Source organism: Paroedura picta, chromosome 18 (assembly GCF_049243985.1).
Source record: "Paroedura picta isolate Pp20150507F chromosome 18, Ppicta_v3.0, whole genome shotgun sequence".
Taxonomy (NCBI): Eukaryota; Metazoa; Chordata; class Lepidosauria; order Squamata; family Gekkonidae; genus Paroedura; species Paroedura picta.
The window spans coordinates 1,592,951-1,617,463 of NC_135386.1; the positions used below are offsets into that span (position 1 = coordinate 1,592,951).

Sequence of the window (24,513 nt, forward strand, 5' to 3'; positions counted from 1 at the left end):
GGGTGTGTTTCCCCTTCCCCCCAATTGTCGTTCGAGCCTCACTCCTATACACCCTCCTACTTTCCTGTACTGTTGTGTTCTGCTGTCGATATAATTGGTCTCCAGTGAGGGGCGGGCGGACATACTCTAGGGCTGTTTCCTTGAAAACCAGAGGTGCGCGTAACCTTATGGAACACCCCGCTGTTGGTCCCACATTCATTATCTCTGGCACAGATGGATGTGGGCCAAGCCACTCCGCAGCTAATGATAACATGTCGAGTCAAGGGCAAGGCAGAAAACTCCTGTTAATCTCTCTGCCGACAGCATGTGTGCGCCTTCGAATGTGTGGGCGTCTGGGTGTGGGAGCAGGGATCTCTTTCGTATCTGGGTGGAGGCAAACAGTGCTGGAAGGTTTCCCAAGAAAGAGGGGGCGTAGAAGGAAGGATTTGTGTGGCTCCTAAGTCCCCAGGAGTATTTGTCCTCGGTGAACAGTCTGAACGTTCAAGCCCCAGAGAGAGAAAAGACAGAAATATTGTTGCCTGGTCTCCCCTGGGTTTGCGCAGAAGGTCTTCCAGGTGAAACGGTGCCTCTTCACACTATTTGAACCCATGGTAAATTAGATCCTTCAAGGTTGGTATCGTCTACTCAGGCTGGTAACAACCCTCCAGGGTCTCAGGTGGAGGTGTTTCCCATCCCCTACTCCCTGAGGGATCCTTTTGAACTAGAGATGTGGGGATCGAACCTGGGACCTTCTGCCTGCCAAGCAGAAGACCTTTGCTACATCAAGGTCAGTAGAGTCTCCTGAGGAGATTTTACGCAACACCATGTCTTTCCCACCACTTGCTGCCTGGTCCTTTCAACTGGAGATTCTGGTGGCTTGAACCTAGGACCTCCTGCCTGCCAAGCAGAGCCTCTGCCCCTGAGCCAGGGTCCCAGATCAAGGTTTTCCACCCAACCACGGCCTCTCCCCCAACTGCGTCGCCAGGAATATCCTGCAAGAGATCTGTCACTTTCTGTCCCATCATCAATATGTTTAGCCAAGTCACCAGAGGAAGAGCATTGATAGAGAATGGCAACCAGCCCACTGGACTTCTTTGAAAGCTGATCCAGGCACCGTATGACCCCCCCCCCCCGCCCCGCCCCACACACACCCCAATGAAGGTCTGGTTCTCGATCAGAAATTTTATTGAGAAATGCAAACATCACTAACCATGCATACAAGCTGACATTTGACATTTGTTAGTCGTCTGGAGGGGGGGGTTGCCCCCTGTTTCGTGTTTTTTTGTTTGTTGCATAGGAACATGTTCACCGTATAGAAAATCTACGCAGTACAAAACACATTTAAAAATAAACAACAACAACAGGTTACATCCAAAGTAAGGCGAGATCAAGATATCACTGTACAACTGCAATACTTCAATGTAGTGATTCGTGGGAAGCAGGGGGGGGGATAAGTCCACAAAAGTGGCCCATGGTTGTGCCACAAAGTGCCGTTGTGGGAGCTGAGGAGCAAGAGGGGGGGAATGATACCGGTGAATCCGTCTGTGCTAGGAGGCGATAGACGGGAAACTTTGGAACCGTTTGCAGGCTTCCAGTTGTGTCACTCGCAGGCGGGGAAGAACCCACGGGGACATCTCTGCAGTTTTGGCTTCAGCGGGTGGCCGGGTTTGGTTGCAGGGCGGCCTGCGCATCGCCAGACAGGAAAGCCTGTCCTTTGACTGGCCCCACCGCTTCCCCTCGTTTTAAAATAAATAAGACAAGGTCTTAACCCAGTGACTTTAGAAGCTGAGTTTTAATGGTGTGCGGGGCGGGGTGGGAAGAACAGCCAAAGAAAGAGTGGGAGGAAGATGGTGGAACACGCAAGGAAGGATTAGAAGGCACACAGAAGATTAATCCCTGGGTGCACGTCACCCCAGCAGGGGTACGCACCCTCCTTCATCCGAGGAGCACCATTTCTAGGGCGGCCAACATCTCCAGGAACGGCCACTGGTCTCCTGATAAGGGAGATGTTTGGTTTTTTACACTGGAGAAAATGGCTGCCCTGGAGGGTGGAGTCAATGGGGCTATGCCCGACCTTTCCCAAGCCCTGCCCTCCCCAGGCTCCGCCTCCAGGAATTCCTCAGTCCAGAGTCGGCAACCCTGACTGGTGTCATTCTGGGGGGGAAAAGCTTTGCTGAAGACAAGTGTTGGGGCTGCCTCTTGCAGCAGAGAGGCAGCCGCTGTTCTCAAACCCTGAGTGTTTTGCTTAATGGTCATGAGGATTCTGTAAAAGAACGGAAACGGCTTTGTTTGCATCTCAGTGGAAGGTTGGGAACTCTGCTCGGACTTCTCCAGATCCTGTATTAGCAGCGTCTCAAATCAACGCACTCCCTTTTGGGTAACAAAACGAAGGGCTGCCGGCCTGGCCACATTTGCTCCCCTGTTCTGCTGAGGTCAAGGGGGCAGGAGCCGTTTGTGGCTCTGACCCGGCCAGGGCAAACCACCTCTGTTTGTTTGTTGTCTCACAAACTCTACAAGGTCGCCAGGAGTGACTTGCGGACAGTTTCCTTGGGCCGCTCAGGCTAGCCGGATCTCATTATAGCTTGGAAGCTAAGCTGAGTCCGCCCTGGTTAGTCCTCGGATGGGACACCCCCAAGGGAGTCAGGCCCTGGAAAAGCACCTCCAAACATCTCTTGCCTTGAAAAAGCCCCACGGGGTCACCATGAGTCATCTGCAGCTCCGCAGCACTTCCCACCACCAGGGACCCGGAAGAGATTCAGGAAACCAAATTCTGCTTCCTCTGAGAAGCTGCCGTGCTTTCCCCATGATCTGATAACCAAGGCTAGATGAGGCTTGAGTTCCTTTCCTCTCATTTCTTGCTTGGTGCCTGTGCCTATCAGATCAGAACCTCGGCTCTAACGGTGTCAGCTGTAAGCCTCTGGAGATGTCCACACATAGGTGGCACAGGAACCATTTTGTCTCGAATGTGGATTTGGTTATCCACATGGCTTCCGAGGTGCATCGGGACAGACACTACAGTGGATCTCACCACCTTAGTTCCGATGCTGCATTCATCTCCAAACTTTCAGGCGGAGGCTGCCAACCTCCAGGTGGAGTCCAGAGATCTCCCGGAATGACCGCGGATCTCCAGGCAAGATCTGTTCCCCTGGAGAAAATGGCCGCCTTGAGAGGTGGATTCCATGGTGTACCCCACTGAAGGCTGTCCCCTTCCCAAACCCCCAATTCCCCAGGTGTTTCTCAACCTGGATCTGGAAACTAAATGCACCCATCTTAAGGAGCTTTGTCTGCCTATAGGGATACGGAACCAGCCCTTTCTTCCTGCATCCATTCATAAACAGGTTTCGCATAGTTTGTTTTACTGCCTTCCACTAAAGGTGGACTTTGAAACCGATGCCCATAAAATACTGAAACAGCTAACATTTTGACCTTCGTTTGCATGCTAGAAGGCAACGCAGGACAGAGTGCCTGGCACTTGGAGTAATCTTTGCAGTGTACCTAAAAGCTACATGTATATCGACGATATATTCCCCGCCCACCAACAGTTAATATACAGTACATTTAAGGGGGAGGACAAAATGAGCTGGCAAAACGGAATCACTGCAAAACATGAAGAATTTTGGGGAGATGCTTTTGGAATGTCAACGGCATGGTGGGAAGGTGAGCTCTAGAGTCCGTTTCACTGTGCTGTGCTTGACTGCTGTGACCTCTGGCAGTAATTGCTTTTTTTTCCTTTTAAAAATGGGGCGTAGTCCTAAAGAAAAGGACCCGAATCATTCACGTACAGCGGCTGAACCCGGCGATCCAAAGACAACTAGGTCTCTTAACTCTTTCAGCATTCACTATCATCAGATTTGCGGCGTCCCAGTCCTAGGGAAGGCATCTCTGAAGTCACTAAAGGCGCCAATTCTCAGTTAGGGAAATCGCTGGAGATTTGAGGGTGACACCTGGGAAGGGGAGAGACCCCAGCAGGTATAATGTCCTGGGGCCCACCCTCCAGAGCAGCCAACCTCTCCAGGGGGAAACTGATTCCTGCAGTTATAATTCCAGGGGATCTCCCAGAAATCGGCCACCCGTGGAAGCGCCACATGCTCGTTCCCGTTCCAGCAATAGCCACGGACAACTTGGCCAGGCATAAATGGGTGGTCCCAGTGGCAGATGCCACATTCCCCCTTGGCATCCAAAGATGCGCCCTTCCAATCCAGCGAGCCCAGATGTGGGCACCGGGACAAACACCTGGGTCAGCAGGGCATGTTGAAGACTGCTCACGCACATGGTTCTGGCTCTCTGCTGCAGGAGGATGCTCTTTTTTGAACTGGTCACTGGCGCTTTTGAAGGCAGTTTTAACCATGGCCCAGCCTTCTGTGGAAGGGGGTTGGTTCTCTTGTGCGCCCCCCCCCTCCCCCATGCCCAGAGGCATTAGACAAAACTCATGGCAGACGGAGAGGCCAGGAAGATGCTAGCCCACATCTAAGAACCCTCCGGGGGAGGGGAGGAAGTTCTCACATCCGGAAAGACCACGCGCCCAACGCCAAGGATGCAGGAGAAACACGAAACACTGCCTGCTGAAGCCCCCGTTTTTGTAACACTTTCTGCATCCGGGTTTTGCTTTCTATCTTCCCCCCCAGAAAGAAACCATCTCCTGATTTACAACTACTTGGGTGTTCACTTTTACAGCTTTTGTCATAACCGTTGTCATGTTGGACAGATGCAATTCGGCTTACCCGGAATCCAGCGACCTTTCGGGAAGAGGGGTACCTCAAAGTTCTGACCAATTCGGACATCTAACAGCGTCCCCCACCCCCAAGTTTTGTTCATTTTTTGCTGTTGACGGCGATGAATTCGGCAAGCCTCGCTCTTTCTCATTCCACAAGACAGCCAAGCAGTGCGGAGACTCGGGGGGGGGGAAGCAACTCCTCCGGAAGAGCCCCCTCCGTTCCAGTGGGGCTGGCCCAGCCGAGCTTCCAGGAGAAAGGGAAGTTGTAATGCCTCTCGAGCACGATCCGAGCATTGTGTGTTTTAAATAAACCGTTCTTCAGTGTAAATACATTTCCCTTGATTTTTTTTTTTAAAAAGCAACAACGATTAAGGCCTCTCATTCTTTCTTTAAAGTAAAACTTACCATCCTACCCCCAACGAGTTTAAAACAAAAACAAAACATAGCCTTGTAGACAGACTCTTTTGCAACAGGAAGCTGGTGTGATAAGAATCATCCGGGTATGAAATGGCCTTTGGCGATCCAGGAGCGTGGAATGAAAAGGCAGAGGGGCCATGTCTCAGGAGGGTCCGGTCCTTTCCCTCCCTCCTTTGTATCGAACCAAATCGTCACGAGCACGAAAGTCCGGAACAGTTTTCCTCCTCGGGGTGTGCATGTTTGTTGTGTGTGTGGGGGGGGGGGGAGAAAAAACACCTGACTGTTTTTGAGTGCAAATCGGTTTAGCGAGTGAGACTGTAAGGAGGTTGTGTCTTCGTTGTCCGTAAGGCGCGTTGCATAAATACGTATCCCTGAGAAAGTGGGGAGGAGGAAGAGGGGGAAAACCGGGCCGGCGGCGTGGAACTCTGCACCCGTTCTTGTTGTGCAATTCCTTTTTGACAAAAAATTGCTGTGACCCCTGAGCAAAAGTCTTTAAAAAACTTCAAAAAAAAGAGGACACCAAAAATGACAAACCACCGACAGGAGGATCTGGTTAAGGCTTCAGAGAAGAGCAAAGTCCTCTGCCCTCCAAGAACGTCGACCCACCGCACGTTGCTGGCAGAGAAGACATGAGAATTTAGTTCCTCCTTGCTGCTCGGCCAAAGGAATCCTAGAACGGCAGACGACACGCAATAAGTTGGGGAAACGAAGCAGACCTTTTTTTTTAAGCAACGCAAATGAAAAATTCCAAAATACGTATATATATATTTTTAAAAAACCCTAAGACCAAAGTGCTGACTTCCAGTGTGCAGGCAGGTCTATGGGGAGCTGGCCGGGCTGATGGTGGGGCTGGAAGCGTCGGAGCGGCTGTAGTCACTGATGGAGCCCGTCCGGGAGCTGCTCCCGCTCCTTCTCTTGAGCATGCTCGGGTGGAAGTTGGCGTGCCGGCGGGCGTGCTTCGTCAGGTGGTCGCTGCGCATGAAACGCTTCTCGCAGAGCGGGCACCCGAACTTCTTCTCCCCGGTGTGAGTGCGGTAGTGCCGTGCCAACTCGTCGGAACGGGCAAACTTCTTGCTACACTCTTCCCATTTGCATTCGAAAGGCTTCTCACCTGAGAGCGAGAGAGATGGATATTGGGTATCACAAAGACGGAGCATGCTGGGTAATGCCTAGCACCCCATGTAGGTTCCGACCTTCCCCAGGCTTCATCCCCAAATCTCCATGAGTTTCCCAACCTGGATCTAGCAACCCTGCCCCCATCCATCCCATACTAGTGGGCAGGGAGGGGCCAGGCGATTCTAATTCACAGGGAACAAGGACAAAGGCATTTCAGCCTTAGGGGCTTTCGACCGTAGCGACAAAGGCATACATAGACATGTGCATTAAGAACATGCATTGGTATCCTAAGCCAAGCTAGGGGTTGATTGATGGACATTATATTCTATGTTGCCAAATGGCGACACTATTAACAGCATGGGTTTGGTTCTGCGATTTCCGTATTCAGGCATTAAAAAAAAAAGATCGTTAATTATATCCTATCTATCTATCTATCTATCTATCTATCTATCTATCTATCTATCTATCTATCTATCTATCTATCTATCTATCTATCTATCTATCTATCATATTCTGGCCGTTTGTTTTCTCGTGGCATGTATGCATGCGTCAACCAGCAACCCAACAAGATACCATACGGTTGGGGCTGGGCCCTCTCTTTTCAGTTTGTGAGATACACACAGTATCCAAAACAGGCTGTGGATTTAGGGTAACAGTGTGGTGTTTAGATTCAGGTGGGTCACCGGGTCGGTCTGAAGCAGCAGAACAACATCTGAGTCCTTTAAGGCCAACAAAGTCTTATTCACAATATAAATTCGTGTGTGCTCAGTACACTTTGCCAGTTATAATGAAACCAGAGTTTCCTCAACCATATATCATGATGGAGAGAGAAGGGAGGGGTGTGTGTTTCATTGACAGGTTTCACTAGAATTATTATGGCATTTGTTTGTTTGTTTTAAATCACCAACAGTCCCTGCGTTAAAACCACAGTTCTTTTTTGCATTCCTGTCCCTGAATACATTTATCTTCCCGGCTAGCTGCCGGCTCATCAAAATATTCGGTTTCTCTCGGCTTCCGGTGCTCGCGGACACTCCAGCCCCCCTGTACCTTCTCCGGAGGGATAAGAAACACAACAAACGCAATTCATGCATCCTAAGCAGGTTCCGGAGGGAAGACAAAGGAGACGGAGCGATCTGCTTGCCCCCTACCCCCACTGCTGAACTACGTCACCCGGATTCCTGTTAATGTAACGAGCACCTTCGGATTTTTAATCCCATCACACCAAGGGGGCAGAGGGACCACGTCAAAATTTAATCACACTTAATGGCTGAGGCCAACATCTCGGCCCAGCCCCCAATGACTTCTCCCACCCCGGCCGACGGGCGGGCGATTAAAGTAATGAATAGGCAGAGCAACGCTTCTGGTTTGCTTGTCAATTTTGGGATTCCACGTATAATTTTATATTCCACCACATGGATTGCAGCGGAGGGGAATTCTGCATTTGGGCACAAGCCACATTGGCTTGGTTATGACTTGAACTCTCTGCTATGCAGGGGTTCTTTCCTTTCTTCTTCTTCTTCTTCTTCTTCTTCTGTGCATTAGTCATTCTTCAAGAGGTTTTAATTACATGCGTGTCCCCCTCAGGGCAGTGGCATAATTGAAGCCCATGTCAAAACCGGGGCAATAACATAATTTAAAAAAATTAGTAAAGTAGTTTCTCTCACATGTCTCTGGGGCGTTTTTTATTTCTATCTGCAGAGCATAAATCACGCTGAGCACAAACTCTGCCGAATTATTGTGTTTCTGTTGGGTCACCAAGAACTCTTAGTAGCTGGGCCCATTTCCGAGAGGCAGAAGGGCTTTGTTCCAAAACTGGGGAAGCACCAAGGATTGTCTATCCTCAGACTGAAGGAAGTGAGAGAGAAAGGGATCCTCAGTGTGGTGCCTGTGAAAGCACCGTCACAATTTCGGGTTTGCCCAGATGCTCTTGCCCTCTACTGAGGAGGAAAGACCCAACAATGCAAGGTGTTTGGTCCCCACTGTGTGCATCTCTCCTCCTTGCTTAGGAGAAGGCCATGGCTCAGTGGTAGAGCGTCTGCTTGTCATGCAGAAGGTTCCAGGTTCAATACATGGCACAAAGAACCAGTTTGGTGTCATGGTTAAGAGTGGCAGCTTCCAATCTGGAGAGCCAGGTTTGATTCTCCGACTCCTCCTCCACATGCAGCCAGCTGGGTGACCTTGGACTCGCCATAGTCCTTTGAGACTTGTTCTCACAGAGCCCTCTCAGCTTCACCTTCCTCACAGGGTGTCTGTTGTGGGGAGAGGAAGGGAAGGCGACTGTAGGCTGCTTTGAGCCTCTTTGGGGTAGAGAAAAGCAGAAACCAACTCTTCAGCTAAAAGGACCAGGCACTAGGTCATGTGGAAGACGTCATCCTGAGACCATGGAGAGACCCTGGCAATCTGGATTTGATGGACCGGTGGTCTGATTCAGCCTAAGGCAACTTCTTGTGTTTGTGTATTATAGGAGGGGCCCTGGCTCAAGGGCAGACCCTCTGCTTGGCCTGCAGAAGATCCCAGGTTCAATCCCCGGCATCTCCATTAGAAAGGACCAGGCAGGAGGGGATGGGAAAGACCTTATTCTGATCTTATGAACATGCAAAATTATCTTTCTGCAGAAGAGGGGGCAAGGAGGGGAACGGAGAGGAGGGCACCTTCCCAAGATAGATGAGGGCTATGTGATTTCTCTGGGTGGGGCAACGGCTTCCGTCTGGCCGAACAGACCAAGGGACATTTTTAAACAAGGCCTCCTTAAATAACGCTCGGTGTGGTTAGGGAAAATGTTTCCGCTTCCACCGTTTTAGACAAGCCCAGCTGACCAAAAAGCCAAGCCCCTAACCCTCCGCAAGGCCAGCAAAACATTAAAGCCGTCTCTCTTGCATGCTACATAAAAGGTGCTTTCTTCTTTGCCGTCTGAGTCAAAGGAGTGAAATCAGAACCCGTGGTCTCCCGTTTCCTGAAAGCAGAAAGTGGTGGTATTTTTAAGTTCCAGAATTTGTTTATTCCTTGTCATGTTTTCATTTATCTTGAAGTGGTTTTCCCCCACCCCACCCCAAAGGTTCCGACATTTATTTCGAGCCAGACTGATTTCAGTTTTATACTGAGGAATTGGTGTCGCTGTTTTCTTACTCCCACATCTGCGCCATCCCCGGTGGTGGAAAGATGGCACGGAATAGATCCTCTGCTTTTATTCCATGAGAAATATGAAAACGAAATCTCATGTTTCTCTCCCCCCCCCCCCGCCGCCGCCCCTGCCCGAATTACTCATTTTCTCTGGCTGTCCTGGCTCCCGCCTCCTCAGCAAATATTCACAAAAGTCATATTGACATCAGTGGGGTTTTTTCTTCCAAAGGAATATTGTTACGTATTGGGTGACTCCTGAATTTCAATGTTTCAATGTTCCTGCTCCAAATAAATGATCTAAGAGGATTTGTTTCTCTGGAAATTCCAAGTCATTCACGGCCCCCTTCTCAAGCCTGGGACATGGACAGTTCTACAACTGGAGCTGGAGCTGAGAGCAAGCATGAAAGTACTGGAGAGGATCAATTTCAGTGCAGGAAATGAATGAAGATAGGTACTTTTTCTGGAGAAATTGAAGATCATAAAATCTCAATAACTATAGCCACAGAGAAGCTACTAGTCCTGGGCTTTAAGGCGTACAGTGTTTTTTTGTTGCTGTTTGTTTGTTTTGAGGAATGAATCAAAAGACACATCTTGCATCCTAATGGATAATTCAAGCAACATTATTGCATTTTATGGAGCAGAAGAAAGTGGTATGCAGACAGTTCAGCAGAAAAAGGGAGTGGCAGAAAACAAAAATAAGAAACTAGAGAAAGGAAGTCTTTTAGAAATAAAGTGCTTCAGGCCACTGTATCCCTTCAAAATCTCTTCAGGACCCATCAGAGTCTGGGACGTGTTGGCAACCTTTCCATGTAGCCCAGGGGTGCTCAGCCTTTTTGAGCCTGCGGGCATTTCGGGCCTTCTGACACAAGGTTGTAGAGCACAATCCCAAAATGGCCGCCACAGAGAAGTGGATCCAGTCACAAAATATCAGAGAGATTATGTATAAATCTAATATCACCTCTTGGACATTTCGTGCAGAAACTCTGTTTGATTGGCACAGCTGTGGAATAGCCAGTCGCTTTCAGACACACATTCGACGAGGCTGCTGACCAAAGCATGCGGCAGTGTTTCCAGTGTCTGGCAATCGCAGCCTTTAAGTACAAATAAGCTGGCTAATGGGAAAGTTATGCAGGCAGGTGCATCAAGCCAGAAGGGCGTCCCCGTCCTTCCCCCCACTTTTTCACACATACCCATCAGAAGCGAGGCCAACCGGCCAAGGTGATGAAAACAGAAGCCTCTTTGCCAGCAAACACACACTTTCCATTAACACGGCCCCGTCCACGGTCAACCCCCTGCTGCTTTTCGCCTCCTGGAGGCTCACACCCGAAAACTTTACGATGGATCAACCCCCCCTCCCCCACTGAGGCTTTCTATTTCCAATTGCTTCTTTCCCCCTTTTGTGGGGGAAGCTCTAGGAAACGTTCCGGGGCGAAGGCCACGATATGAAGAAAGATGTATACGTTGGCCGGTGTTTACTGGCACTCTGCAAGGTTCCACCAGCACACCTGCGTCTGACTCATCCGGCGCCCACGTGGTTTGAAACCCTGCTCATGTAGGGGGAAGAAAGTGGCTTTCATCACAAGGGTGTTGGTTGCCAACAAGCTGCTGTGAACAAAAAGTTGGCCTTTACAGTCCCTCACGGGGAGTTCTGCTTCCAAGCAGTGCAGTGTCCGCACTTCCAAATCAAGAAAAGCCAAGCCCACCAGCCTCTGAGCTCTGCACCAGGGGTGGCCGAACTCTGCCTTTCCAGATGTCCATGGACTACAATCCCCATGAGCCCCTGCCAGCAGTTGACTTATGGCTACCCCATTGAGTTTGCAAAGCAAGAGACCTTTGGAGATGGTTTTCCATGGCTTGCTTCTGCATAACAATCCTGGACTTTCTTGTGGGGCCTCCTGTCCAAATGCTAGCTGCTTAGCTTTCAAGACCTGACCTAGCCTGGGCCATCCAGGTCAACGTGAGAGATGAACAGAGGCTTCTGCAAGGTGGCCTTGGACTTCCTTGGAGATCAACCCTCCAGGCACTCACCGGGCCCTGCTTAGCTCCCAGACTGGATGAAATCAGGCAAGCGTGCGCCATCCACGTCAGAGCAGAGTCAAGTCGTGGCCAATGTCCAGCCTAAGCCTGTAGGGCTTTCCAGGCTAGGAGGAAAGGAGGTGGCTTCCTCCATGGAGGTCCTTGGCAGTCTCCCCTCCAAAGGCACACCAGGGCCGACCCTGCTTAGCTTCTGAGATCGGGCAAGATGGGGCTAGCTCAAGCCACCTGGGTCAGGGCCCCTCCCCGTGGATGTTTCAGCGTGGAAAAGAAAAAGGGGGATGCGCCTTCTTTGTGTTCCCTTTGTCTCCCAATTGCCAGCCCTGGCGATAACAACCACGAGGGCAAGAACGAACAGGGAACGCCGGGCCAGAAGTACCTGCGGGCTACGTACGGCTCTGTAAAGCAACCCGGGTGACTCAGCGGCACCCTGAACGGCGCACGGGGAGGCCAGATGCGTTCCTGAGTTGCCAGACCTTTGGGTGCCAGCGAACACTCCCTCTGACTCCAAATTAAGTTGTTCGCGTCTGCTCCTCTGCAAACTGCAGAAGCGAGAGGGTGAACCTGTCTCGGGGCCGTACCTCTTCCGACATGCATGGCTGCACGTTCTTCCGTGCGCGGAGAAAGACCTGTCAAGCGGAAGGCTGGGCACAGAACCCTTTTCTTCCGCTCCCGTGGGGATTTCTTCCTCCTCAAGGGGGTGTAGGCGGAGCCAGCTAAAATTGCTGGGGAGGTGAGGAGGTGGGGCCTGGCGTTGTGGGGCTCCCTGCTGCCAATGGGGACGAGGTCTGATGACCCTAGTTGTGTCTCTTGACAGAGACAAGACGGCATTTGAACGTCCTTCCTTGGCACCCAGATTTCTGGAGCCAGTGCAGCTGCAGAGATCATTTCTCTACCCAATTACACAGTTAAAGTTCCTAACCTTTACCCCCACCCCCCAAAAAAAAGTGGTTGTTCGGGACAAAACTACTGAGAGGGCAAAGTTGGCAAAACACAGGATACGTTTGTCTGGCCCCCGGAGCTTGCTCTTAAATAACCTTCATTGTCTGCCAGTTGTCTCACAATATACAGGAAGATAATGATCTCCTCGCCGTCTCTGCTGGCAAAAGCAACGAAAAATAGAAACAGGCACCGAGGAGGAGAATTCTCAAGAAATTGCCGCTGAATCAACCTCCGTTTGGGCTGCAGTCTCTCTCTCTCTCTCTCTTTCTCTGTTTGGGCTCTGCCAGCAATATCTGGCCTCCAAACAGCTGGTCCGGGATAATTTGGGGTGGAAACCCAACAGAGCAGAGGCCCCCCTTGAAGTTATAAAACAGTTCCCTCCTCCCACGTGGCCAAGACGCACTCATTCCAGGTTTCCAGGTTAGGACACGCTACGACTCTGCGGCGCCGAACAAAAGGAGACGTCAGGCTTTGCCGCTTTCTCTGTGCAGGCCTCGTTGTCTGTTTGTGTTTTGAGAATGCGGAGTCTGTGGGTGATTACTCTCCCGTCCAGCCCCCCGGAAAAAAGCACGCCTCGGGTGGACCCTTCCCCACCACGCCTGCGGAAGACGTGATTTTGACCCACTTCTTGCAACCTCCAAAACTGCTCCAAAACTTTCCACTGAAACATTTTGCTTGCGATTCCAGAGTGTCTTTCCTGCCGTGGGACAAGGGGATGGGACGGAAGCACTCTCCTAAATCCTACCTAAGGGGTCCTGGCCAGAGTAGCCATCCTTTGCAATACTTGTCCGTGACTCGTGACGACCCGGAAGATTGACTCCGCCAACATCTTTGGCTCGTCCTCTTCAGCTTCCCTCGCCGCCGTGCGATTTGTGATTTCCGCGCACAGATGCCAGGGAAAGAATCGTCTGATCTCCCTGGGGCAGCTTCCCTCAAATTAGCCGCCTCGGATTACACGGGCCTTTATCCCAGCGCGTTTGGTTAACCTTGTTAAGGCCACATCGTCTTCACCTTTTGAGCAACTAATGCGGCTGTTGACGGCAGGGCGAAATAACCCCCCACCTCCCCCAGATTGAATATCGGGACACGTCCTTTGTGTCCGGTTGGCAAGTGGAAAACAAAGGCAAGGAGCTCAGACACGTTGAGAGGGCTAATTGGTCACTTAGCACGTCGGCTGGCCATTATCCCTGGCCGGTGTTGCCAAGGAACTGCTGCGTAGCCCTTTGGCTCACGATCGGCCGTGGCGGAGAAATACAGGCCTGGAGACGGAGAGCGTCCATTAGCTATCCACTGGTCGGAGGGCTAATTCACCGAAACGGCAACTGTAAACCAGCCCGCCTGGAAACAGCAGCCGGGACACGCAACCAAGATGTTCTACGATTCCACTAAGGCGTTCGGAGGTTCTCTCCCACGTATTACCTTGTCGGCATGCCCCTAACATCGTAGACTTAAGGGCATCAATGATTCTGGCTCAGGATATCAAACAGCAGGAGGATTCTGTTGCGGACCCATATTCTGACGGTAGACAGCCGGCCACGGTTCAGTTGTTAGGACAATGCCTAAGGCGTCTTCCCCTCCCTTTCACAGATTGTACCGAGTGCTTGGAAACTTCCCCTTCCTTCTAATCTCACTACCATCTCAAACCGCGTCCACCCTTAATGGGGGAAAAGCTTCTCGGGCGGGTTGGTTTTTGATCGTAAAATGCAGTAAAAGTGGTTTCGGGCTGGTAGTTGTCCGCAGGAAAGCAGGCGCTGTGTAATTTTATTTGTTTGTTCATCTAGTTATACCTTTCCTTTCTCTCCTTTGGGAACCCGAAGGAGGTTTGCATCCTTCCCCTCTCTGCCTCGTTATCCTCACAACAACCCTGTCAGGTTGGCTCTTAGGGAGCATGGCTGGCCCAAGTCCACCTAGCAAGCTTCCATGGCATGAACAGGGATTCGAACTTGGCTCCCGCAGATACGGATCTGAGACTCTTAAGAACGGCAGCGCTAGACTTCTCAAATTCCTAGCAGCTCAAGGCACAAAGCGGCCACTTTCTAATTCAGGAAGCTTTCCTGGGAAGAAGCATTTCCCCAAATCAACATTTCGGAACCTTAAAAAGAGTTGGGCCGTGCAGTTTCCTGCATGGGTTGAAAAAAGCAACATGGGAAAATTAAATCGGTTAGCAGTGACCGTCTCCCCTCCCCATCGCCAGTCGGTAGGGCAAGCAAAGTCCTAGAAAGGTTAATGTCTTTAGCTGCCTTTAGGGCCCCCACAAAGGCAACCCCTGCCTTAAGCTTATTCATGCACACAAACGTTAATTAACGTGGGGCACAATCCACAGCGGGGGCTTCCTACGCCTGCGGCCGTGTGCCGAACGGCAGCTTCAGGGCCTTGGGTCCCCGCTGGGGGGAGAGTTGGGCTAAAAATCGAGTCAACAAAATAAACATTCTGTTCATAGACAACAGATGGAGACAGCAGAGCCGTTGAGGGCGGTCACTACGTGTGTTTGGAGAGCGGGGGTGTTTTGCAGATCAAGCTACATGTTTGGCCCAGCAAAAGGGGAGGGGGAGTTGCATGACAACCAGCTGTGTAGCTTTGTGAAGTTGGCAAGCTAGAGCTGAGGGGGCCAGCCTCTAAGGTACTAGCGGAGGGCCAGCCACAGGGTGCAGAGGCCAAGGCCTTCATAAGAACACCAGAAGAGCCCTGCTGGGTCAAACCAGAGAAGGTCCATCTTTGTCTCTGGAAGTCCAGCCACAGGGCAGAGATGCTGAGGCCTTCCTCGGAGGTTGCCTCTTGGCACCGGGTTTCAGAGGCTGCCTACCTCTGACTACCTTTTGGTCACCTTGTCTGGTCGCCACAGACAGACTTCTCCTGGATCTCTCCAGACCCACCCCCTCATGCTCCTCATGCTGCACGGTTCCACAGGTCCCCGCTGCGAAGCTGCTCCCTTTCCCTCGTGCGTGAGCCTGGGCACCCTGGGTTTTGTCTCGAGAGGGAGAGGGAGATGCGCACCCGTCTCTAACAAGTACAAGGTGTACCTTCTGTCTGGATCTAGGTGCAATCAGTCACTACGTGAAGCTCTGCTCCTAGCCTGAAGGGCTGCTCGTGGCTCCCAACTGGTTTGCAGAACATCGTACAAGCTATTCCGGTCGAGCAGAACACCGTCCTTCGTCACAACTTTGATCGCGCAGGCACTGGGACACGCTGGGGCGGTGGAGGTGGGTGGTATTCAGGCCAAAGTTTGCTGTCCCTCGCCCCTGAAGTTCTCAGAACCAACGGCAGGCTTCAGGAAGTCAAGGTTCAGGGGCCCGCCACCGGCTTAGTTACGGCTAAACAGATTAAGGTGCACGCCCCCGATTCCCACAAATTAGCGCCGAACGTACTGCAAAAATAAAAGGAATTCCGGGAGCCAAGAGCTCTTTGCAAATCTTTGGAACGGTGGCTGTAAAACAACCTCCCTCTCTTCCATCTGTGTCGTGCACAGATGTCTGTCCCGAAATTCGAGCTCACTCCTACGCAATGTACTGTTTTCTTCCCGTCTTTGAATTCCCTGTTCCCCTAGCAAAGTCCCAATAAAATAATTCCACGGGCTCCTCTTTAAGTAAGATTTAGAGGCACCGCGGAATCCTTCCCAAAGTAGAACTTCGGCTTGGTTTCAAACTTTTGCTTGGATTTGGACTGGTGGAGGATTTCCAGGAGACACAGAGCTCAAATCGGTGGCTTGGGAGCTGGAATCCGGCTGGGTCTCTTCATGCGGTCATGCCTTCTGCCTTTCACATTACGTGTTGTGGATATATTTGGGAATGCTTGGCGTTCCGTAGTCTCTCTTCCCCTCTGCTTCATTGGTGCTTTGTGGTCTGATTGTTGGCTTGCACTGTGATGTTCTCGGTCTTGTGGATAAGAACGTTAGAATAGCAGGGTCAGACCAGGGTCCATCTAGTCCAGCTTCCTGTCTCACTCAGTGGCCATCCAGTTCCTTCCTTCCTTCCTTCCTTCCTTCCTTCCTTCCTTCCTTCCTTCCTTCCTTCCTTCCTTCCTTCCTTCCTTCCTTCCCCTTAGCCCTGAGTCCTCTTTTCCTTCCTTCCTTCCTTCCTTCCTTCCTTCCTTCCTTCCTTCCTTCCCTCCCTTAGCCCTGCCTACCTGCCTGCCTGTCTGCATTTATATAGTCCCCCTCTCAGACATACCATCTCAGGGCGGTTTACAGAATCTAAAAACTCAATGAAACCAGTATATTCCACAATATAAAACAGATTATAATTTGGACCACAATTAAAGACAATTGCATCACCCCAGATTACTGGATCGATAGATTTTACGGAACGTTGGCAGGAGCTGTCATGGTTTGCATGGAAGGCTCAGAAGAAAGGAGGGATGTCCACACCCTGTTGAACGCTGGTGGAAGCACTTTGCCGTGAAGGATTTGGTCGAATGCATTTGGTAGATTTCCCAACCTGCAGGTGGGGTCTGGGATCCTGCCACACTGCAGAGGTCAGTGCTCCTGGAGAAAATGGCTGCCTCAGAGGGCAAACTCTATGGTATATCAGCAATTGTGGGCAGCCCCCCTGCCCCTCCAAGTCCCCTTCCACAGGCTCTCCTGGAGCTTCCAAGGCCTGAGCTGGCCATGCACTATTTGAGCCTCTCTTGCACTGAACACAGGCCAATTTCCTTCTCTTGCCACATCATAAGGTGTGTTTTCTTCTTGTCGTTCGAGCCTCACCTGAGGGGAAACGGTTAAACAAAGAAGTCCACAGCCCTTGGGAATTGGCCCCTCCTGCAAAAGAGACCCATGGCCACCCCTGCTTTCTCCCCCCCCCCCCCACTTCTGCTCACTCAGGCAACGGCCAGATAAAATCCTGCAATCCCAGGCGAAAGGAGGGAAGCGGAGGGTTAAGATTCTTGAAATACTAACAACAAAGAGACCATGGCGAGGAGCCAGTGTCCCCGAACGACTCCTACTCCTCGTCCCTCTCCGGAGTGACGTTGGCAGCCTCTGTTCCTTCCCTCCCTCTCCCCAGAGGCTCAGCCGCCCAGCCCGGCTTCTCGGCATCAAAGAAAAGGAGTCTCTCCCCCCCCCCCCCCCGCCCCAGCTGCCTCCTCCTCTGCTTAAATTTCCAGCCGGTTTTATGAGCTTAAAAATCCTTTTGTCTCTGCGTTTTAAAAGGAAGCAAGGGAGAAGTTCGGGCAAGATCAGCGCGGGGCGTGAGTCACGGAGGCTGTGCCAAGTTCGAGTGGCAAGCGGGGGGAATAAAAATCCTCCGCCAAACATGAAAGCTACGGCGAGGAAGGGGGGCGACAGCCAGGCTCCCAGGAATGCTTGCTTGGAAGTGACGCCCTTCCCAACCCAAAGGGACTTACGGTACTTCTCTGTTAAGAGGTTAGAGTCGCAGGAGACACCGTCCCAAGGAGCTATTGCACGTCTTGTGCACAGCACGGCTTCCACACTCTTGACGTTTCTCACCCTGATTCGTTTGACATGCTGCAGCCAGGGTGGGCACCCGGGCGAGGCAACTAGAAGCAGTCTTTCTCTAGGGCGCGGCCACAGGCATCAGATCTAGGGGACCATTAATGATCGCAGAGCAGGCGACCGGCAGAGGACCTGGGATCCCTGGGATGGGATTGTCCATCGCAACCCACACTGAAATGACGAGGGGCAGAACAGGGGCACCGGTGTACTCCCACGTGACCCAAACAGCTCGTGCCCAGCATCAATTTGCTGAGAGAGAGTGTCCCGAAAAGACCTTGGGGCCGGCCAGCCCTACAATCATCCACCTGCACAAACGCAGTCACCACGCATTGGTAGGAACAACTGAAAAGGAGCCGCAAGAAAGTTTGTTGCTAGCCTCCTGGCACCCTTAGCCATATTCCCCTCGAGAACAGCCAATGTGGACACGAGGCCCAGCTCTGATGGGCGTTAAAAGCCGGACGCCTATTTATCCTTCCTCACGTTCGCCTCCATTTAGCTTGGTTAACACGTTTCCGGGGTTCTGTTCCTCCCCAAGGACGGAAGGAGAGAAGTGGGGAGATCACTGGCCAGCGTTTCTCAGGAAATCTGAATGTACACTTTGTTATCGACGGCACCCACTCCACACCCCAAGACCCTCCCCCTTGCAGCTGAGCTAGATCTGAGTCAGCTACAACGAAGGGAGCTTTGACTCCCGAGAGCTTCTCCCGCGTACGTCTCTTAAGGCAGGGGTAGTCAACCTGTGGTCCTCCAGAGGGCAGGGGCTCATGGGAATTGTAGTCCACGAACATCTGGAGGACCACAGGTTGACTACCCCTGCCTTAAGGTGCTTCTGGACTTCTACCACAGACACCCCTTGCAGCCACGTGGAAGCTCCTACCTGCAAATTTTATTAGTCTCTTAGGGGCTGCCGGACTCAGATCTGAATCTTCTACTGCAGACCAAACCCGCTACCTTCTGAAGCCCCTAACAAACGCGTCTCTCTCCTTTCCCCTTTATTTTATGTCCAGCCAGCCTTTCAACCCAAGCTGACCTCAGGGTGGCTTAAGGTGAACAACGCACATGAAGCCACGTCCTTCAAACGTCGGGCGGACACGCCGGGCAACGCCAGAAAATGTGGACTGCACGCATGGCCACAAGACGTAATAACCTCAATATCATTTTTAAGAAACCAGCTCTGCTGACTTCAAGGCAGAGCCGGAAACAGAGACACTCAAACAGCGCCCTGAAATAAGAGTAGTGGGCTAGAAATCAGCCGTGACAGAGGCAGGGCGGAAGGAGGGTGGGCGGTAGGATCTGCTGTCTCCGTTGTGGGTGTGCTCGGCTGGATTGCCTGTTCCAGCAGCAAAGTTACGAAGACACCTTTCACATTCACGGTCGGGAGCAGTGTTGGTCTGTAGCAGAAAAGCTAGATTCAAGTTTGAGAGTCCCTTAGGAGACCGGTGATATTTTCAGGGCGCGAACATTCGAGGCGCGAAAAATTCGAGCCATCGAAATCCGGGGCACGAAAATTCGTACCCTGAAAAATCTTGCGCGTCTCGAAACAACAACTGGGCCGAAATCTAGCACACGTACAGTTGCACCACAAGCCACACCGCGCCTCGGTTCTGCAAGCACAATGTCGCAACACCAGCCCGTTGGTCCCCCGTGCCCACAAAGCTGTCGGAGGCCGGCCCGTAACTCACCTGTGTGGGTCCTCAGGTGAGCTTTCAGGTGGGAAGACTTGCCGTAAACCTTTTCGCACCCCTCATAGTGGCATTTATGCTTTTTCTGAGGTAATTCAGGGCCAGGCCGGCCTCGCCCTCTCCGGCTCCTTTGTTTAGGGCTCGGCGTGTTCGTCGTTGCCAAGCCGGTGGGTGTGGCTGCTTTCCCTCCTGCACACTTGCCGGCCGGCGAGATACTTTCTTCCCCAAACTTTTCGCGGGGAAGCGGAGGGTTTTCTCTCTCCCCTCGGCCGGCGCTCTCCGCTCTCTCCAGCTGCGGGGACGGAGGCTTTGGAAGGTGCTGGTTCAGGTCTGCTAGAATGCTCGCCACCGCGTAGACCGAGGGTCCTCCTGGGTTGTCCTTTCCACAGTCTCTCCCCTCGCATTTCTTGTCCCGGGTCGCGACGGCGAGCGATGAAGCCATCACGGCCGGGGGAAGGGCCGGCTCCCTCGCGGGGCCGTGGATGATAACCCCGCTAGACATGGACACGAGACACTCGGCCGCAATGTAAGCAGCGGTGGCCATTTTCTCACGCCTCTCCCGGCGTCCCGGTCGACGGCAACCTTTCCTTTGGCGCTCGCTTACAAAGACACACAAACGCACACGCAAGCACCTGTAGATCTCCACGCTCCAAGTTTCGCGGCGCCCTGAGACGCACTTTGTTAGCGAGGGTCACACCCAGTTTCTCCCTTTCTCAAGAGGAAAGGCCGCCAGTGAAAGGATACAGTAATGCAAAACCCCATCCGGAACAGCTTGTTGCTCGGAACAGGATCGATGCCAGGCGCCTACGACAACAAGCCGGCAGCCCCTCCAGCCTTCCCATCGCGCGCCGTCGGCGTAGCCCTCCTCTCGCCCGTTAGCGCCGCTCCTCCGATGACTTCAGACCCCAGCGCAGGGGGCGTGCGTGAGCCAAACATCTGGCTGTGATGTCACGGTGCAGCCGCATCCTGGGCTGATCGGGTTAAGCAACAGACGGGGAGTTCGGCTGCTGCTGCTGCTGCTGTTGAAGGAGGCAGGCAGCGAAGGGACCGGCAGCCACAAGATTCTGCAGACGGCGGCGATGTGGCCGGGAGCCCGAGCCTGGGAAGAGCCTAAGAGCAAGTTAAATGAAAGGAAGGAGCCGATTGGCCCAGCCCGGGCCAATCAAAACAGAAAGAGCTGCCCTTGCAAATTTCCATGCACTAATGAATTCCTTTCTCCCCCCCCTCACTTCATGAGCCATCGGAAGGCAAGAGGTTCGAGATAAAGTCTCCGGCTCCTTCTTTTGATGCCAAACAAAAATAAATGTGTCCTTAGGAGAAGACAGCTGCCTTTTGCCTGCTAACTCCGGCGCAAACGTGCGGCTGAAAGAGCAGCCTGCGTTGCCATGGCCCGAATGGCTTCTGGCACAACTTAAGGCGGAGTCGTTGAACTCCTGTTTGTTTTGGGTCGCATTCCTCGGGCAGCGCCTCAGTCACTCCAGGGCACAGTACAGTAAGCTGTTTGCTAGAAAGGAGGAATTGGACGGCTCTGGAGTTCCCGGAGCCCGACGTTATTTGAAATGCTGCCTTAATGTCAGACCACAAGTGCTCGACACAGTTACGGCACGCCAATGAGCCCGCTGTGGGACGCAGAAGACTCGTTTGAGCTACTTTGGTCTCATTACCAAATCCTTCCAGGTCTCTCTAAGGCTACCCGGTAGACCTGCGTGACCTTAATCGGTTAGGTCAGGCTAGCCTGATCTCGGAAGCCAAGCAGGGTCCGCCCTGGTTAGTATTTGCATGGGAGGCCACCAAGGAAGTCCAAGTCCACCTCTGAATGTCTCCTGTCCTGAAAACCCTAGGGCAGGAGTGGCCCAACTGTGGCTCTCCAGGTGTCCATGGACTACAATTCCTATGAGCCCCTGACAGCACGCAGGATTGTAGTCCATGGACACCTGGAGAGCCACCGTTGGGCCACTCTACCCTATGGGATCACCTTAAGAACGTAGCCTGCAGGCTCAAACCAGCGCTCCATGTAGCCCATCATCCTGTCTCGCTCAGTTGCCAGGGAGTTCTTCTGGCAGGTCAACAACAGGGTAGAGAGGCCAGGGCCTTCCCCTGATTAGTACATCAGAAGAGCCCTGCTGGGTCAGACCAGGGAGGGACCATCCCGTCCAGCCTCCCATCTCACCCAGAGGCCAGCCAGTTGCTCTGGAGGGCAGGGAGGCCCAGGTCTTCCTAAGAACATCAGGAGAGCCCTGCTGGGTCAGACTAGTGAAGGTCCATCCTATCTCACACGGGGGCAGCCAGTTCCTCTGGAGGGCCAACAACAGGGCAGAGAGGCCAAACACCTTTCCCCGGTGACCCCTCCCGGCACTGCAGGTCCCCTTGAGAGCCGCCTCCGTTTTGGTCACCTGAAGAGAAGGAGGACACGTTTGGACTCTTCAGCCCACCGAATCAGTCCCTTCACATCCCGAGGTGCATTTCAGACGGCCTCGCAGGGCTCTTTCACTGCTGTCCTGTTTACCCTGAGCCAGAGGAGTGGAAAATGAGAAAGGAGCGGAAGGACGGGCTGCCCTTTTAAGAGGGCCTTAAATGCAACTGGCGTTCGTGTGGCGCTGGGAGAAGGCGTAACCTGCCCTTCCTGTTCCGTGGCTGCTTGTGCTGTACAAGGAGAAGAACTCTCCGCACCGCTTGAGCGGGCAGGACAATGCTGGGGACTCGAGGCTGACTGGGTGTGAGCTCACGGGAGATTTGCTGCCGAATTTCGGCTCCAGCAAAACGTCCGATGCCTCGAACTGTCAAAATCTGCACAGCATTTTCAGGGAAACGATTCGGAAGATTCGGCGTGCCCCTGAGATTCACCTAACGTGAGGCTGAAATGCAAAACTTGAGCGTGGATGTTCACACCAGCTTTTGCTGGGGCCAGCTGACATCCTTGGAAGGGTCCACAGTCCACCTGCTCGCCCTACGATTAATCTCCCTTGTGCATAACGTGCTTGGGAGGATATCAAGATCAGCCGCCCTATCAAGCAAATACACAGGGCTTTCTTGGAAACAAAGGAACACGCAAAACAAGGCGGAGAACAAACAGCCTGGAAGTGCAGCCGCTGCCGTAACATTGGCGTTCTGTATGGCCATTGTGTATTCCGAAACCCTAGTTCTCCACGTGAAGCTGCCTTATCCAGAGTCAGACCCATGTTTGTCATGGCCGTCCTTGGTTCCTCTGACTGGCAGCAGCCCTCCTCCTCCTCCTCCTCCCCCTCCCCCTCCTCCTCCTCCTCCTCCTCCTCCTTTCTCTTCTCCTCCTCCTTTCTCTTCTCCTTCTTCATTGTGCACCAGGGACCGTGTTGGGCACCAAGACCCTGGCTTTTCTCCTTTGAGCTGTCCTCCTCTGATTTTGGGGATTCCAGAAGACAAAAAGGAATGGGGGCGGGGCTCTCTTGTCCATTGGATTTGTAAAGGTCAAGGGGCACCCACCTTCCTTCGTGTCTGCGGCTCTGTGAAGCTCCACAGATGCCGAGAGCTTGTAAAGAAGAGCAGCCATGTGTAACAGAGCTCGAGCCCAAGGGCACCTTTAAGACCAACCAAGCTTAGCTCTGGGCAGGAGCTTTGGCTGCAGGTGCCCTTCTTCCGATACATAGAAGCAGGTGGTCATGGACACTAAATCTTAGACCCAGAATTAAGCTCGGTCCAGGCGGTCTGAAGCAGCAGACCAGAGTTTGAGTCCAGGGTCACCTTGAAGGCCAGCTAAGTTTAATTCTAGGTATGAGCTTTCATGTTTGGGGGAACCCCGTCAAAGTTCACATTCAGCAACTGGGGCCGGGGACTTCAAATTCCAGGGAACGGATTTTTGTGCCCCCCAGAGAAGACAGCTACAATTTCCACATCGCGTGTCTTTTTAAAGATCTCGTTCTGTGCTCCGGCTGCACTACGCTGACCCGCCTAACCCTTCCCCCCCCCCTTTCTTCTCGGCAAAAGAATCATTGACTAGGAATTATTGGGACTGGTGGCGCTCAGCTAGCAGGTGCCGGCTAATTGCATGTGTTCATTTGGCAGCTGCCGCGTGGCCCGAATGCCTGGCCGCGACAGACCCCCGAAAGTCCACCCGAACCCCAGCGTCGGCCAACAGCCCTCCAGAAACAATGGGGCCATTGTTCCCACGGCAGGAGTGGGGAACGCCCCCGGGGAAGCACTCCGAGAGGGACGCTTTCAAATTATCCCGTGCCGTACAAACGTCGAACAAAGCCTCTTAAACGAGTGATAACCTTGTGCCAGAGATTGTCGCTCTTTTATTCCGGGGGAAACAGAGATACATCCAGCTTTTTTCAGGGCGATCGGGAGAAAACAGGATAATTTCCCTTCTCTTTGCAGCCGACTTTGCAGAGTCTCAGGGCTGCGTGGCTGTTACCGCCGGCCAAGTTGGCAGCTAGAGGGAACTGCCATATGCACCCAACGCTCATTAACACTCGTTATTTTTCTCCCTCTTATTTGTTTCCCCCGAGGAAGCTTGTTCCGCTTTATGTTTGAGCCTGATCAGGCATGAGGGCTTGGAGTTCATAATAAGGATCTTGTGTCGGGGTCCAGAGAGGGGAGTCTTAATCGCTTCTTCTGGTTCCAGTTAGTAGGTCCCTGTCGCGGCGGGAAGCCGTCAGCCCGGACTTCGTAAAATCACATTGTATAATTTGACCGAATTTCGGTAGGCCTTAATAGCTTGCAGCCCGGGGCTGTCATTGGTGAGATCCTGCATGCGGCAGCTCTCCTCAAGCAACGGCTGAGATTAGAAGCCCATAATGTTTAATGCTAGGGGGAAACGCATGGAGGGGGGAAATAATAAGCACAGCGTGGGGAATGTTGCTCATGTTGACGTGGTTTGGGAAGTTCTATGCGTGTCCCGGATGGTCCAGGCCAGCCCGGTCTCATCGGATCCTGGAAACGGAGCAGGGTCGGCCATGGCTGGTCTTTGGTTGGGAGACCTCCCTTGACTACCAGCGTCCCGACATTGAGGCAGGCCATGGCAGGCCGCTGCTTTCAGTCCCCGGCCTCGAAAACCCTACGGGGTCGACATCAGAGCCCACCAGCCA

At 52.6% G+C, this 24,513-nt stretch overlaps 1 protein-coding gene across 2 annotated transcripts; it reads right to left on the reverse strand.

The window, feature by feature from the left end:
- Window positions 1-1,146: 1,146 nt before the first annotated feature.
- On the reverse strand, window positions 1,147-20,780 carry KLF13 (KLF transcription factor 13). Of its 2 annotated transcripts, XM_077317425.1 has the most exons (3): window positions 19,451-20,780; window positions 5,910-6,221; window positions 1,147-5,780 (listed from the first exon to the last, which is right to left on the reverse strand). In XM_077317425.1, the coding sequence occupies exons 1-2, from the start codon at window positions 19,992-19,994 to the stop codon at window positions 5,929-5,931; spliced, it is 837 nt and encodes a 278-aa protein (XP_077173540.1). In that variant the 5' UTR covers window positions 19,995-20,780; the 3' UTR covers window positions 1,147-5,780; window positions 5,910-5,928. The 2 variants fall into 2 exon arrangements, with proteins under 2 accessions (XP_077173540.1, XP_077173539.1); XM_077317424.1 differs by having other exon boundaries at window positions 1,147-6,221; window positions 19,451-20,778.
- Window positions 20,781-24,513: the final 3,733 nt, after the last annotated feature.